Source organism: Oncorhynchus clarkii, chromosome 6 (genome assembly GCF_045791955.1).
Source record: "Oncorhynchus clarkii lewisi isolate Uvic-CL-2024 chromosome 6, UVic_Ocla_1.0, whole genome shotgun sequence".
In the NCBI taxonomy this organism is placed as follows: Eukaryota; Metazoa; Chordata; class Actinopteri; order Salmoniformes; family Salmonidae; genus Oncorhynchus; species Oncorhynchus clarkii.
In genome coordinates, this window is record NC_092152.1 from 82,390,756 (window position 1) to 82,407,404 (window position 16,649).

The window sequence follows — 16,649 nt, forward strand, 5'->3', positions numbered from 1 at the left end:
AGTCAACTGACAGAGAACAGACACTGTAGTCAATTGACAGAGAACAGACACTGTAGTCATCTGACAGAGAACAGACACTGTAGTCAATCTGACAGAGAACAGACACTGTAGTCATCTGACAGAGAACAGACACTGTAGTCATCTGACAGAGAACAGACACTGTAGTCAGTCAACTGACAGAGAACAGACACTGTAGTCATCTGACAGAGAACAGACACTGTAGTCATCTGACAGAGAACAGACACTGTAGTCAACTCTGTAGTCAATTGACAGAGAACAGACACTGTAGTCATCTGACAGAGAACAGACACTGTGTAGTCAACTGACAGAGAACAGACACTGTAGTCATCTGACAGAGAACAGACACTGTAGTCATCTGACAGAGAACAGACACTGTAGTCATGACAGAGAACAGACACTGTAGTCATCTGACAGAGAACAGACACTGTAGTCATCTGACAGAGAACAGACACTGTAGTCAACTGACAGAGAACAGACACTGTAGTCATCTGACAGAGAACAGACACTGTAGTCATCTGACAGAGAACAGACACTGTAGTCAACTGACAGAGAACAGACACTGTAGTCATCTGACAGAGAACAGACACATCTGACAGAGAACAGACACTGTAGTCTGTAGTCATCTGACAGAGAACAGACACTGACAAGAGAACAGACACTGTAGTCATCTGACAGAGAACAGACACTGTAGTCATCTGACAGAGAACAGACACTGTAGTCAACTGACAGAGAACAGACACTGTAGTCATCTGACAGAGAACAGACACTGTATGACAGAGAACAGACACTGGTGTAGTTGTCTGACAGAGAACAGACACTGTAGTCATCTGACAGAGAACAGACACTGTAGTCATCTGACAGAGAACAGACACTGTAGTCATCTGACAGAGAACAGACACTGTAGATCTGACAGAGAACAGGCACTGTAGTCATCTGACAGAGAACAGACACTGTAGTCAACTGACAGAGAACAGACACTGTAGTCATCTGACAGAGAACAGACACTGTAGTCATCTGACAGAGAACAGACACTGTAGTCATCTGACAGAGAACAGACTCTGGTGGTAGTCATCTGACATAGAACAGACACTGTAGTCATCTGACAGAGAACAGACACTGTAGTCATCTGACAGAGAACAGACACTGTAGTCAACTGACAGAGAACAGACACTGTAGTCATCTGACAGAGAACAGACACTGTAGTCATCTGACAGAGAACAGACACTGGTGCAGCTCATCTGACAGAGAACAGACACTGTAGTCAATCTGACAGAGAACAGACACCTGTAGTCATCTGACAGAGAACAGACACTGTAGTCATCTGACAGAGAACAGACACTGTAGTCAACTGACAGAGAACAGACACTGTAGTCAACTGACAGAGAACAGACACTGTAGTCATCTGACAGAGAACAGACACTGTAGTCATCTGACAGAGAACAGACACTGTAGTCATCTGACACTGTAGTCAACTGACAGAGAACAGACACTGTAGTCAACAGACACTGTAGTCAACTGACAGAGAACAGACACTGTAGTCATCTGACAGAGAACAGACACTGTAGTCAACAGACACTGTAGTCAACTGACAGAGAACAGACACTGTAGTCAACAGACACTGTAGTCATCTGACAGAGAACAGACACTGTAGTCATCTGACAGAGAACAGACACTGTAGTCAACAGACACTGTCGTCAAATGACAGAGAACAGACACTGTAGTCATCTGACAGAGAACAGACACTGGTGTAGCTATCTGACAGAGAACAGACACTGTAGTCAATTGACAGAGAACAGACACTGTAGTCATCTGACAGAGAACAGACACTGTAGTCATCTGACAGAGAACAGACACTGTAGTCAACTGACAGAGAACAGACACTGTAGTCATCTGACAGAGAACAGACACTGTAGTCATCTGACAGAGAACAGACACTGTAGTCAACTGACAGAGAACAGACACTGTAGTCAATTGACAGAGAACAGACACTGTAGTCATCTGACAGAGAACAGACACTGTAGTCAATTGACAGAGAACAGACACTGTAGTCATCTGACAGAGAACAGACACTGTAGTCAACTGACAGAGAACAGACACTATAGTCATCTGACAGAGAACAGACACTGTAGTCATCTGACAGAGAACAGACACTGTAGTCAACTGACAGAGAACAGACACTGTAGTCATCTGACAGAGAACAGACACTGTAGTCATCTGACAGAGAACAGACACTGTTGTCATCTGACAGAGAACAGACACTGGTGTAGTCATCTGACAGAGAACAGACACTGTAGTCAACTGACAGAGAACAGACACTGTAGTCATCTGACAGAGAACAGACACTGTAGTCATCTGACAGAGAACAGACACTGTTGTCATCTGACAGAGAACAGACACTGGTGTAGTCATCTGACAGAGAACAGACACTGTAGTCATCTGACAGAGAACAGACACTGTAGTCAACTGACAGAGAACAGACACTGGTGTAGTTGTCTGACAGAGAACAGACACTGTAGTCATCTGACAGAGAACAGACACTGTAGTCATCTGACAGAGAACAGACAGACACTGACAGAGAACAGACACTGTAGTCATCTGACAGAGAACAGACACTGGTGTAGTCATCTGACAGAGAACAGACACTGTAGTCATCTGACAGAGAACAGACACTGTAGTCAACTGACAGAGAACAGACACTGACAGACAGAACAGACACTGTAGTCAACTGACAGAGAACAGACACTGTAGTCATCTGACAGAGTCATCTGACAGAGAACAGACACTGTAGTCAACTGACAGAGAACAGACACTGTAGTCATCTGACAGAGAACAGACACTGTAGTCATCTGACAGAGAACAGACACTGTAGTCAATCTGACAGAGAACAGACACTGGTGTAGTTGTCTGACAGAGAACAGACACTGTAGTCAACTGACAGAGAACAGACACTGTAGTAAACAGACACTGTAGTCAACTAGTCATCTGAAGAGAACAGACACTGTAGTCAACTGACAGAGAACAGACACTGTAGTCATCTGACAGAGAACAGACACTGTAGTCATCTGACAGAGAACAGACACTGTAGTCATCTGACACTGTAGTCAACTGACAGAGAACAGACACTGTAGTCAACAGACACTGTAGTCAACTGACAGAGAACAGACACTGTAGTCATCTGACAGAGAACAGACACTGTAGTCAACAGACACTGTAGTCAACTGACAGAGAACAGACACTGTAGTCAACAGACACTGTAGTCATCTGACAGAGAACAGACACTGTAGTCATCTGACAGAGAACAGACACTGGTGTAGCTATCTGACAGAGAACAGACACTGTAGTCAATTGACAGAGAACAGACACTGTAGTCATCTGACAGAGAACAGACACTGTAGTCATCTGACAGAGAACAGACACTGTAGTCATCTGACAGAGAACAGACACTGTAGTCATCTGACAGAGACAGAGAACAGACACTGTAGTCAACTGACAGAGAACAGACACTGTAGTCAATTGACAGAGAACAGACACTGTAGTCATCTGACAGAGAACAGACACTGTAGTCATCTCAATTGACAGAGAACAGACACTGTAGTCATCTGACAGAGAACAGACACTGTAGTCAACTGACAGAGAACAGACACTGTAGTCATCTGACAGAGAACAGACACTGTAGTCATCTGACAGAGAACAGACACTGTAGTCATCTGACAGAGAACAGACACTGGTGTAGCTATCTGACAGAGAACAGACACTGTAGTCAATTGACAGAGAACAGACACTGTAGTCATCTGACAGAGAACAGACACTGTAGTCATCTGACAGAGAACAGACACTGTAGTCATCTGACAGAGAACAGACACTGTAGTCATCTGACAGACACTGTAGTCAACTGACAGAGAACAGACACTGTAGTCTGACAGAGAACAGACACTGTAGTCATCTCATCTGACAGAGAACAGACACTGTAGTCATCTGACAGAGAACAGACACTGTAGTCAACTGACAGAGAACAGACACAATCACTGTAGTCAACTGACAGAGAACAGACACTGTAGTCAACTGACAGAGAACAGACACTGTAGATCTGAGTCAACTGACAGAGAACAGACACTGTAGTCATCTGACAGAGAAACAACAGACACTGGTGGAGTCATCTGACATAGAACAGACACTGTAGTCATCTGACAGAGAACAGACACTGTAGTCATCTGACAGAGAACAGACACTGTAGTCAACTGACAGAGAACAGACACTGTAGTCATCTGACAGAGAACAGACACTGTAGTCATCTGACAGAGAACAGACACTGGTGCAGCTATCTGACAGAGAACAGACACTGTACACTGACAGAGAACAGTAGTCATCTGACAGAGAACAGACACTGTAGTCATCTGACAGAGAACAGACACTGTAGTCAACTGACAGAGAACAGACACTGTAGTCAACTGACAGAGAACAGACACTGTAGTCATCTGACAGAGAACATACACTGTAGTCATCTGACAGAGAACAGACACTGTAGTCATCTGACACTGTAGTCATCTGACAGAGAACAGACACTGTAGTCAACAGACACTGTAGTCAACTGACAGAGAACAGACACTGTAGTCATCTGACAGAGAACAGACACTGTAGTCAACAGACACTGTAGTCAACTGACAGAGAACAGACACTGTAGTCAACAGACACTGTAGTCATCTGACAGAGAACAGACACTGTAGTCATCTGACAGAGAACAGACACTGTAGTCAACAGACACTGTAGTCAACTGACAGAGAACAGACACTGTAGTCATCTGACAGAGAACAGACACTGGTGTAGCTATCTGACAGAGAACAGACACTGTAGTCAATTGACAGAGAACAGACACTGTAGTCATCTGACAGAGAACAGACACTGTAGTCATCTGACAGAGAACAGACACTGTAGTCAACTGACAGAGAACAGACACTGTAGTCATCTGACAGAGAACAGACACTGTAGTCATCTGACAGAGAACAGACACTGTAGTCAACTGACAGAGAACAGACACTGTAGTCAATTGACAGAGAACAGACACTGTAGTCATCTGACAGAGAACAGACACTGTAGTCAATTGACAGAGAACAGACACTGTAGTCATCTGACAGAGAACAGACACTGTAGTCAACTGACAGAGAACAGACACTATAGTCATCTGACAGAGAACAGACACTGTAGTCATCTGACAGAGAACAGACACTGTAGTCAACTGACAGAGAACAGACACTGTAGTCATCTGACAGAGAACAGACACTGTAGTCATCTGACAGAGAACAGACACTGTAGTCATCTGACAGAGAACAGACACTGGTGTAGTCATCTGACAGAGAACAGACACTGTAGTCATCTGACAGAGAACAGACACTGTAGTCAACTGACAGAGAACAGACACTGGTGTAGTTGTCTGACAGAGAACAGACACTGTAGTCATCTGACAGAGAACAGACACTGGTGTAGTCATCTGACAGAGAACAGACACTGTAGTCATCTGACAGAGAACAGACACTGTAGTCATCTGACAGAGAACAGACACTGGTGTAGTTGTCTGACAGAGAACAGACACTGTAGTCAACTGACAGAGAACAGACACTGGTGTAGCTATCTGACAGAGAACAGACACTGGTGTAGTCATCTGACAGAGAACAGACAGTGGTGTAGCTGTCTGCACCACAGCACCAATCAGAAGCTACTGACCCATAACCCCACATGGACGTCAATGCAGAAGGGCTGAGGTCTCTGTTACCCTCCACCCACATCAGACAGCACTGACTTTCAGAGACCACCTGTTGGCTATGCATGATCTAGTCAGGTCAGTCAAGCAGCTGTAGGCTGGGGCTCTATGTGTGTTTAGAGCAATGTTTCCCAGAACTCTCCTATAGTAGGATCCACTTACATCTAACATTTAACATTTTGGTCTTTCAGCAACTTTAGTGCATTCATCTTCACATAGCTGGGTGAGACAACCACATATCAAATCAAAATCAAATCACCTTTTATTGGTTGAGTAAACATATTTTGCAGATGTTATTAGGGGTGTAGTGAAATGCTTATGTTCCTAGCTCCAGCTGTGCAGTACTAGTACACCTGTTTCATCTGGTCAACTCATCATCAACCTCTGGTCAACCCTTCATCATCCTCTGGTCAACCCCTCATCAACCTCTCTGGTCAACCCATCATCAACCTCTGGTCAACCCATCATCAACCTCTCTGATCAACCCATCATCAACCTCTTGTCAACTCTTCATCAACCTCTGGTCAACCCTTCATCAACCTCTGGTCAACCCCTCATCAACCTCTCTGGTCAACCCTTTATCATCCTCTGGTCAACTCATTATCAACCTCTGGTCAACCCTTCATCATCCTCTGGTCAACCCCTCATCAACCTCTCTGGTCAACCCTTCATCATCCTCTGGTCAACCCTTCATCATCAACCTCTGGTCAACTCATCATCAACCTCTGGTCAACCCCTCATCAACCTCTGGTCAACTCATCATCAACCTCTGGTCAACCCTTCATCATCCTCTGGTCAACCCTTCATCATCCTCTGGTCAACCCTTCATCATCCTCTCTGGTCAACTCATCATCAACCTCTGGTCAACCCTTCATCATCCTCTAGTCAGCCCCTCATCATCCTCTGGTCAACCCCTCATCAACCTCTCTGGTCAACCCATCATCAACCTCTCTGGTCAACTCATCATCAACCTCTGGTCAACCCCTCATCAACCTCTGGTCAACCCCTCATCAACCTCTCTGGTCAACCCCTCATCAACCTCTGGTCAACCCCTCATCAACCTCTGGTCAACTCATCATCAAGTTGGTATTCTGTCAGTTTGTACCATCACAGTCGTAGCAAGATCATGTTCTGTCAAGTCAGTGCTAGTAGGAAAATACTTTTAAATACTTGATTCATTTAAGGTACTATTTGAAGAGGTAGGGTTTCATGTGTTTTCAGAAGATAGCCAGGGACTCTGCTGTCCTAGTTTCAGGCGGAGGCTGGTTCCACCATTGGGGTGCCAGGAGAGAGAAGGCTGACTAGGCTGAGTGGTAGCTGACATCTCCCCCAGCACACCTAATTCCAACTAATCAAGAACGTGATGATTAGTTTCCCAGATGAAACAGGTATGCTAGTACTGGGGTAGATCAGTGGAAGACCACCTGTTGATGGAAGTAGAACGGCTGGGGGACTCAGAGAGCGCTTTGGGGACCACTGGTTTGAGTGTCAGACTGGTATGATTCAGGCCTGCTTGAAGTGGTGACGTTGTGACCATGTGATGGCTGTCATAAAGGGAATGGGTGAAGAGTGGAAAAGAAAGAGTGAAATAAACCACTGCCAAAAAGATGACTCACTTTGCCGAAGAGAAACTTCTTGACCATGCGCAGGATGAGGTAGGCCCAGAAGATGTGCAGGAACAGGAGGACCACCAGCATGACGTTGAAGAAGTAGTAACCAAAGAACGGGGGGTACTGGAGTGTGGGGTACACCCACGTACAGTGGATCAGCCTGGAATGACGTAACCAATACAGACAATGATGCTGATGATGGTAATGCATTTTATTTGCAAGATACTTTTTCACAAACCCGAAGTGCTAAAATATACATTTATATGATACAGACTACTAGATATGATAAGCTCTGTTAAACATTTAAACTTGTCCTGGGTGGTGTTCAGTGTGCATGGAACGTGAGAAAACAACGTGAAGCAGAGGCGGTATAACCAGTAAGAATTCAATAAGATTATTTTTCCTATTTAAAAATGTTTTTGCTTTTCATGCCTCCTAAACACAAGCCTTTGTGAAGGAAATGAATGGCTACTCTTTGCTTTATAGGGGTTTTTCATTATTGAAATAAGTAGGTAAATACTATGTAACTATCTGTACAAAAATGATAGCTAAGAAATCTGGTGTTCTGTCAATTGGTAAGTAATGTCCATGAGAGAAAGGGGACATTGTGCTCATTCAATGCCGTCCAATTCAGGAAAGATTAACCAGTTGCGGAAACATTGGGTCGTATTCAACAGGCACCAGACTGAAACAGGAAGGAAAACCTGAGCCTGACCAAACAGAAACATTGGGTCGTATTCAATAGACACCAGACTGAAACAGGAAGGAAAACCTGAGCCTGACCAAACAGAAACATTGGTTCGTATTCAACAGGCACCAGACTGAAACAGGAAGAAAACCTAAGCCTGACCAAACAGAAACATTGGGTCGTATTCAACAGGCACCAGACTGAAACAGGAAGGAAAACCTGAGCCTGACCAAACAGAAACATTGGGTCGTATTCTATAGACACCAGACTGAAACAGGAAGGGGAAACCTGAGCCTGACCAAACAGAAACATTGGGTCGTATTCAATAGGCACCAGACTGAAACAGGAAGGAAAACCTGAGCCTGACCAAACAGAAACATTGGGTCGTATTCAACAGGCACCAGACTGAAACAGGAAGGGGAAACCTGAGCCTGACCAAACAGAAACATTGGGTCGTATTCAACAGGCACCAGACTGAAACAGGAAGGGGAAACCTGAGCCTGACCAAACAGAAACATTGGGTCGTATTCAATAGACACCAGACTGAAACAGGAAGGAAAACCTGAGCCTGACCAAACAGAAACATTGGGTCGTATTCAATAGGCACCAGACTGAAACAGGAAGGGGAAACCTGAGCCTGACCAAACAGAAACATTGGGTCGTATTCAATAGGCACCAGACTGAAACAGGAAGGGGAAACATGAGCCTGACCAAACAGAAACATTGGGTCGTATTCAACAGGCACCAGACTGAAACAGGAAGGGAAAACCTGAGCCTGACCAAACAGAAACATTGGGTCGTATTCTAGAGACACCAGACTGAAACAGGAAGGAAAACCTGAGCCTGACCAAACAGAAACATTGGGTCGTATTCTAGAGACACCAGACTGAAACAGGAAGGAAAACCTGAGCCTGACCAAACAGAAACATTGGATCGTATTCAATAGGCACCAGACTGAAACAGGAAGGGGAAACATGAGCCTGACCAAACAGAAACATTCGTTTTCATTTTTGGGGCTGACTACAGAGCTGGAAAAATATAGAATTCAAATATGTGGGGGGAAAAAGGAAACGTTTGTTTTCGCTTTCAGTTGCATAACCTTTTTCTACAGTGTGCACTAATGAACCCAACCCTGGTTTACTTTCTCTGAACAGAACATGATGTTTTGTACTTTTGCAAAGTTCAACGTCTCTTTGTTTGGCCTTTCAGAGTGAAATGAGATGGTTGATTGTTTCTCACAGGAGAGGTAGACAGAACATAATTCAATAAATATTGGCTTCTGTATCACTGAGCGCTCATGAGACAAAGACTTTCCCTGACAATCACTCCTCCTGTGTGCCAACTGGTGAACAAACAATAGAGAGAGAGACACACACACGCACACACGCACACGCACACACACACACACACACACACACACACACACACACACACACACACACACACACACACACACACACACACACACACACAGCTAGGGTTCGTCAGTTGCCTTACCAGAATGGGAAGATGATCAGTCGGGTTACCATGAACACAATGGAAAACACCACAAAGAGACTGTTGCAGGTTCTCTCCCATTTGGCATAGTTAAACAACTTGGCAGACTGGGGAAGGAGAGAGAAGAGAAAAAACACACAGTGAGTCTCCCCTCTACCAGAAACACACGGCACAGCTCACTCTATGGGGGGTTCTAGATGCACCCGTTTCTCTTCAGTGCACTACTGTTAACATGAGCCCTATGTTTACCAGTGGGCCATTTGGGACGTAACCGTTGCTCTGGATAAAAGTGTCTGCCACTCTTGGCCTCCCGAGTGGCTCAGTGGTCTAAGGCACGGCATCGCAGTGCAAGCTGTGCCACCAGAGATTTTGGGTTCGGGTCCAGGCTCTGTCGCAGCCGGCCGCGAACCGGGAGACCCATGGGGCGGCACACAATTGGCCCAGCGTCGTGCGGGTTAGGGGAGGGTTTAGAGGGCAGGGATGTCCTTGTCCCATCGGGCACTAGCAACTCCTGTGGCGGGCTGGGCGCAGCGCACGCTGACACGGTGGCCAGGTGTACGGTGTTTCCTCCGACACATTGGTGCGGCTGGCTTCCGGGTGAATGTTCATTGTGTCAAGAAGCAGTGTGGCTTGGTTGGGTTGTGTTTAGGTGGACGCATGGCTCTCGACCTTCACCTCTCCCGAGTCCATACGGGAGTTTCAGCGATGAGACAAGACTTTATCTACCAGTTGGATACCACAAAATTCGGGAGATAAAGGGGTAAAATAAAAATATATAAATAAATAAAGTGTCTGCCACACACACACAGAACACACCACACACTACATACCACACAGAACACACCACACACCACACAGAACACACCACACAGAACACACCACACACCACACACTACACAGAACACACCACACACCACACACACCACACACTACACACCACACAGAACACACCACACACCACACACAGAACACACCACACACAGACACTCCACATGGTAGCAGACCTCTAGCAGGACGTCGGAGGCATCGTGGATGAGCATCACCAGGGTTCCTATACGGATGTAGTTGACACACCAAGAGAAGGACAGCAGCGTGAGGGTGGCCAAATGGTGGATGATCTGTTCCTTAAAGTCCTAGAGGAGACAACACAACAAACATCTTCACCTGTCGCTGTTGTTTCTGTTGCTACTGTTGTTATTCTACTACGTGTCCTCAAAATCACTTGATAGTGTAACATGCATAACTAAGCAGGCAGATGGACAATGTTAGGCAGGTTGGAACAACTAATATAGTGGAAAAGATCATTAACTGTAATTGCTTATGAGTAGCCAACTGCAATTTACTTTGATAAAAATGTCTCATACTTTCTACTTTTCATCTCCATAAGATATTTAATGCGCTGGCCTGTCAGAGGTGGCAGGCAGGCCACTATCTAATTAGGACTGCAGTGGGTAACTAATGTGAGAAAGCAGAGCTTCTCAGTTAAACGGGTCAGAGAGTGGAAGATAATGCAGGTGTATGGGAAAGAAAGCAGAGCTTCTCAGTTAAACGGGTCAGAGAGTGGAAGATAATGCAGGTGTATGGGAAAGAAAGCAGAGCTTCTCAGTTAAACGGGTCAGAGAGTGGAAGATAATGCAGGTGTATGGGAAAGAAAGCAGAGCTTGAGAAAAGCCCATAGGGGCTGGCAGGGACTGGGATCCCCGACTCTCACCTTCCTCTTGACATCAAAAGTGACTCTGAAGAGAAGCGAACCATAGAAGCTCATCTCCAGGATGTAGTACCAGTACTGAGAATCCAGCATAGTCTATAGAGAGAGAGAGGGAGAGAGAGAGAGAGAGAGAGAGAGAGAGAGAGAGAGAGAGAGAGAGAGAGAGAGAGAGAGAGAGAGAGAGAGAGAGAGAGAGAGAGAGAGAGAGAGAGAGAGAGAGACAGAGAGAGAGACAGAGAGAGAGAGAGAGAGAGAGAGAGAGAGAGAGAGAGAGAGAGACAGAGAGAGAGAGAGAGAGAGAGAGAGAGAGAGAGAAACACCAGTAACAGGTAACATAATCTTACAGTGCCATGAATGAATCACATTCCAACAGAACAGACTCAAAACAAAGAGCTCTCCAAATCCCTTCTCCTGTGCCTGAGTGTTTGCGTCTGAAATGGCACCGTATTCCCTACACAGTGCAAAGGCCTCTGTTCAAAAGTAGTGCACTAAATAGGGAGCCATTTAGAACGGAGACAGTGCCTCTAGCTGGGGCAAAGAAATCAGGGGCTGTGTAGCCATCGAGCATCTTAGAGTAGAGTGATGATTTAAGATCAGTTTTGACTTTTAGATCACAATGAATAAGACAACATGGACAGGGGACAACTGGTCATAGATCAGCAGATCCTACTTAGAGTCCCCTGTTTCAATGACAGTTTTTTCCATCTACGTAACATTGCAAAAAATCTGAAACTTTCTGTCCAAAAATGATGCCAAAAAATGAATCTATGCTTTTGTCACTTCTAGGTTAGACTACTGCAATGCTCTCCTTTCCAGCTACCCGGATAAAGCACAAAATAAACTTCAGTTAGTGCTAAAAAACAGCTGCTGGAATCTTGAATAGAACCCAAAAATGTGATCATATTACTCCAGTGCTAGCCTCTCTACACTGGCTTCCTGTCAAGGCAAGGGCTGATTTCAAGGTTTTACTGCTCACCTACAAAGCATTACATGGACTTGCTCCTACCTATCTTTCTGATTTGGTCCTGCCGTACATACCTACACGTACGCTACAGTCACAAGACCCCTCGGGTTCGTGCTGGGGGGAGATATTCGTGGGCTATACTCTGCCTTTTCTCAGTAGTAAGTTGGTGGTTGAAGATATCCCTCTAGTGGTGTGGGGGCTGTGCTTTGGCAAAATGGGTGGGGTTACATCCTGCTTGCTTGGCCCTGTCCGGAGGTATAGTCGGATGGGCCCACAGTGTCTCCCGTCCCCTCATGTCTCAGCCGCCAGTAATTATGCTGCAGTAGTTTGTGTCGGGGGGCTAGGGTCAGTCTGTTATATCTGCAGTATTTCTCCTGTCTTATCCGGTGTCTTGTGTGTATTTAAGTATGCTCCCTCTAATTCTCTCTCTCTCTTTCTCTTTCTCTCGGAGGACCTGAGCCCTAGGACCATGCCTCAGGACTACCTGGCCTGATGACTCCTTGCTGTCCCCAGTCCACTTGGTCGTACTGCTGCTCCAGTTTCAACTGTTCTGCCTGCGGCTATGGAAACCTGATCTGTTCACCGGACGTGCTACCTTGTCCAGGATCTGCTGTTTTCGTACCGCACCTGCTGTCTCTATCTCTGAATGCTCGGCTATGAAAAGCCAACTGAGCCAACTGTTGCACCCTCTACAACCACTGTGATTATTATTATTTGACCATGCTGGTCATCTATGAACGTTTGAACATCTTGGCCATGTTCTGTTAAAATCTCCACCCGGCACCCGACTGGTCACGCCTCAGAGCCTGGTTCCTCTCTAGGTTTCTTCCTAGGTTCCTGCCTTTCTAGGGAGTTTTTCCTAGCCACCGTGCTTCTACACCTGCATTGCTTGCTGTTTGGGGTTTTGGGCTGGGTTTCTGTACAGCACTTTGTGACATCGGCTGATGTAAAAAGGGCTTTATAAATACATTTGATTCATTGAATTTGATTGATACATACGGCACCAGAGCTACATGGTGTTTTACACTACGCTACAGTTGGTATTTACTTAGCAACTACATGGTTAAAATTGCAATTGCATAATAATTAGTCTATCTAATACCACTTTTTATTTTTGGGGATTTATCAAAATTAGCCCTACTAAGTAGGCCAACAAGTTGGATATCAAGTAGTTACCAACTGTGTTGAATTCTTTGTTGCAAATACGATCACATAAAACACATCCAAAATCTCTCAAACAAACTATGCCTTCATCCCAATTGGCACTCTAGTCCTGATTTGTGCACTCCGTTTGACCAGGGCCAATAGGAGGCGCCATCTGGGACGTGACCTGATTTAAACCCCAGGCAACATTGTTAGGTGTGGAGCCTGATCAAACATAATCCTATTGTCTCCGTTCCAGTTTGGGTGACATCATCATTCCTTTGATTAGGACCTGGCACCCAGTAAAGACTGAACAGCAATCTAAGCCACACATTCCCCCACTTGTTAAAGATACATTTAAAAACAGTGTCACTACTAAATATGGACCTGTGTGTTTTGGACCTGAGATTCAGTATTATCAACTAGCTTTATATGTTTTATGTGTGACTCAGAGATCTGGACATGGTTAGAAAACGTCAAGCTGCGCCTGTTCAAGTATGATATGTTGTTTTTCTTCCTGGTTGGTTATACTAGTGTGGAGACACGTGAGAAGAGTAAGGGGAGTGAGAGCTCTTCAAAATCACCCTGGTAAATGACCAGTAGTGCTGAGCGATTAGCCAAAAAAATGTAACAACTAATTGGCCAACGTCAGTTCAATTATTAGATTTTTTTCTGTGAGGTCAATGTGCAGTTTCTCTAGAGAGAAATCAGATCACGCCTGAACTGTGTGATGTAGTAGGGCGGTCACTACCATCATGGCACTGTTATTCACTGTTTTATTGTGTGTTGTTTCAGCATTCAATCCACATAATGCATACAGAAACCAGAAATCCTGATCATTTTATTAATAATCAAACTGACCTCAAAAAGCACTAATTGCTCAGTACTAGAAAACACACACACACACACACACACACACACACACACACACACTATTCGCACACATACATACACACCTGTTTTGGAAATCCATTCCACACTTCCCACGTATCATAAAACCATTCTTTCTGAAATACAAAACAAAATGAGAAACATGCAGGGAAATCTTTAAAGAACATCACAGGACAATCTCATCATGATGCTTTCAATTTCAACTGGCATTGCCCTCGAGGCCTTCAGACACTTGCTGAAGCCATCACTGTCAAATTCCCATAGAGCTCATCTCTCTGTCCTCTCCTCCACTCTTCCCCTTATCCCCTTCCCTTATCTCCCCCTTATCCGCCTCACCCCTCCTTCACTTCAGGGCAGAAGGACTGAAAAGAAGTTCTCCATTTCAGCTCAGCTCAGATAATATTTTTATTCCATTTTGACCTTCTCCCTGCTTTTACCCGGGACAACCTGTTAAAGTTCTACTTTGAGGATGTTAATTTCATGTGTATAACATATCATAAAGTATTAGGAATTTGTATTTGGTGTGTGTTTTGGTGGTACTGAATGTAACAGAGTTAAGACACAGTAACCTCACTCCACATCTTGAAATCTCTTCACACGCACTGAATTGCTATCTTGTAAAGACTTGTGTTTGTGAAGCAGAGGATCACTAGAGTCACTACTCACATCATACAGGGACACAACTCCTCCAATTAACGCCAACAGATAGAACACAAACCTCCAACTGCAAAACAGAGACAGAGACCGAGACAGACAAGGGACAATAATATCAGAAGATGAAAAACACTACTGAGTGAAAGGTGAACATGTGGAATAAGCATACTCTCACACACAACAACGCAGTTTTACCTAGCCTCTCTGAACTTCTTCAGTACTCCGGGACGATCCTGGTTTCTTCTCTTTCTGAACCAGCGCTCCACCTGCCTAACGCACCAGCCGCTCTTCTTAGACAGACCATCTATAACTGCCTGGGAGGGAGGGAGGGAGGGAGGGAGGGAGGGAGGGAGGGAGGGAGGGATACACAGTTCAGAACCAAGTGTGTTTGATTAGCGCCAGCGGCCAGCTAAACAGGACTACTAACCCTTATGCTAAGTTGACTTCAATACATTGGGGTAAATCAGATGTCACCAAAATCACTTTAGTAGGGCAAATTTGTCCCCACTAGCTGGCTACTTGTTTCATTTCGCTGGCTACTTGAGATTTCGGTAAGACACTGGACCATGAGCAAAATAACCATCAGGGTGTTTAGATCTGAGAGAGAGAGGTCTGGTGGTGTGAGGTTTCAATAATCTCCTCAAAGACTGCCAGGACCGTCTGATGATATACACACATCAGGAGGCTCACACACACACGCACGCAGATGCACACAGATGTGTGGAAATTCACACACACGAGCACACATAGCCACACAAATGTGTGTGCGTACACACACAAGCGCATATAGACGCATTGACACAAAGACTTACACATACGCTCGCGCACACACACCTCATGTGGAGAGATGGGTAAAGGGCGAAAGTCATGTGGATAAACATTAACATCCCTCATGACCACATGGTGAGTCATGGACCAAAACATTTGGCCTGGAGCATAGTATCTGCATTAGAGGTTGGTTAGCTGAACATCTGGGTGATGTACACGATCACAGGTCTGAACAGCAGATATACTGTATGATAGTACTCCTGTCTGAGCCAGAATGGCCCACAGGGCCGGAGCCCATCCCCTATACCTGTAGCCTGAGGCAGCTGGACATGATACAAGTACACCCCCTGGACAGGTGAATTAACTTGAATCCAGCCAAATGTACTTGAATTTCTATCGCAGTGCCGTATGCTACAATCCAGCTCCTTAATGCTGACTCCCTAGCAGAGCAGCGTCAGGAGATATTTGTTGTCTTTGGTATGACTAGACCAGGGATCAAACCCCCAACCTTCCAATCACAGGGCAGACTCTCTAACCACATGGCCAATGAGTTGGTCAGAGCATCAGCATCCTCCAACCAGGATTTCAGGAGTGTCAGATAGGCAGGGTGCCAGATGGCAGGGTTTGACCAGAGTGACAGATACGCAGGGTTTTGGCAGGGTGACAGATGGGCAGGGTTTGACCAGAGTGACAGATACGCAGGGTTTGACTAGAGTGACAGATACGCAGGGTTTGACCAGAGTGACAGATACGCAGGGTTTTGGCAGGGTGCCAGATGGGCAGGGTTTGACCAGAGTGACAGATACGCAGGGTTTGACCAGAGTGACAGATACGCAGGGTTTTGGCAGGGTGACAGATGGGCAGGGTTTGACCAGAGTGACAGATACGCAGGGTTTGACTAGAGTGACAGATACGCAGGGTTTGACCAGAGTGACAGATACGCAGGGTTT

General features: G+C 45.4%; 1 protein-coding gene across 1 annotated transcript in view; it reads right to left on the bottom strand.

The window, feature by feature from the left end:
- The window catches only part of LOC139412260 (ceramide synthase 2-like), a 32,212-nt gene that overhangs the window by 4,888 nt on the left and 10,675 nt on the right, over nt 1-16,649 (bottom strand). The window contains exons 4-10 of the mRNA XM_071159098.1: nt 15,127-15,245; nt 14,944-15,001; nt 14,343-14,393; nt 11,283-11,375; nt 10,576-10,704; nt 9,572-9,678; nt 7,393-7,546 (exon numbers count right to left, since the gene is read on the bottom strand). Coding sequence (XP_071015199.1) covers nt 7,393-7,546; nt 9,572-9,678; nt 10,576-10,704; nt 11,283-11,375; nt 14,343-14,393; nt 14,944-15,001; nt 15,127-15,245 — 711 coding nt within the window. The remainder of the gene's footprint in view (nt 1-7,392; nt 7,547-9,571; nt 9,679-10,575; nt 10,705-11,282; nt 11,376-14,342; nt 14,394-14,943; nt 15,002-15,126; nt 15,246-16,649) is intronic.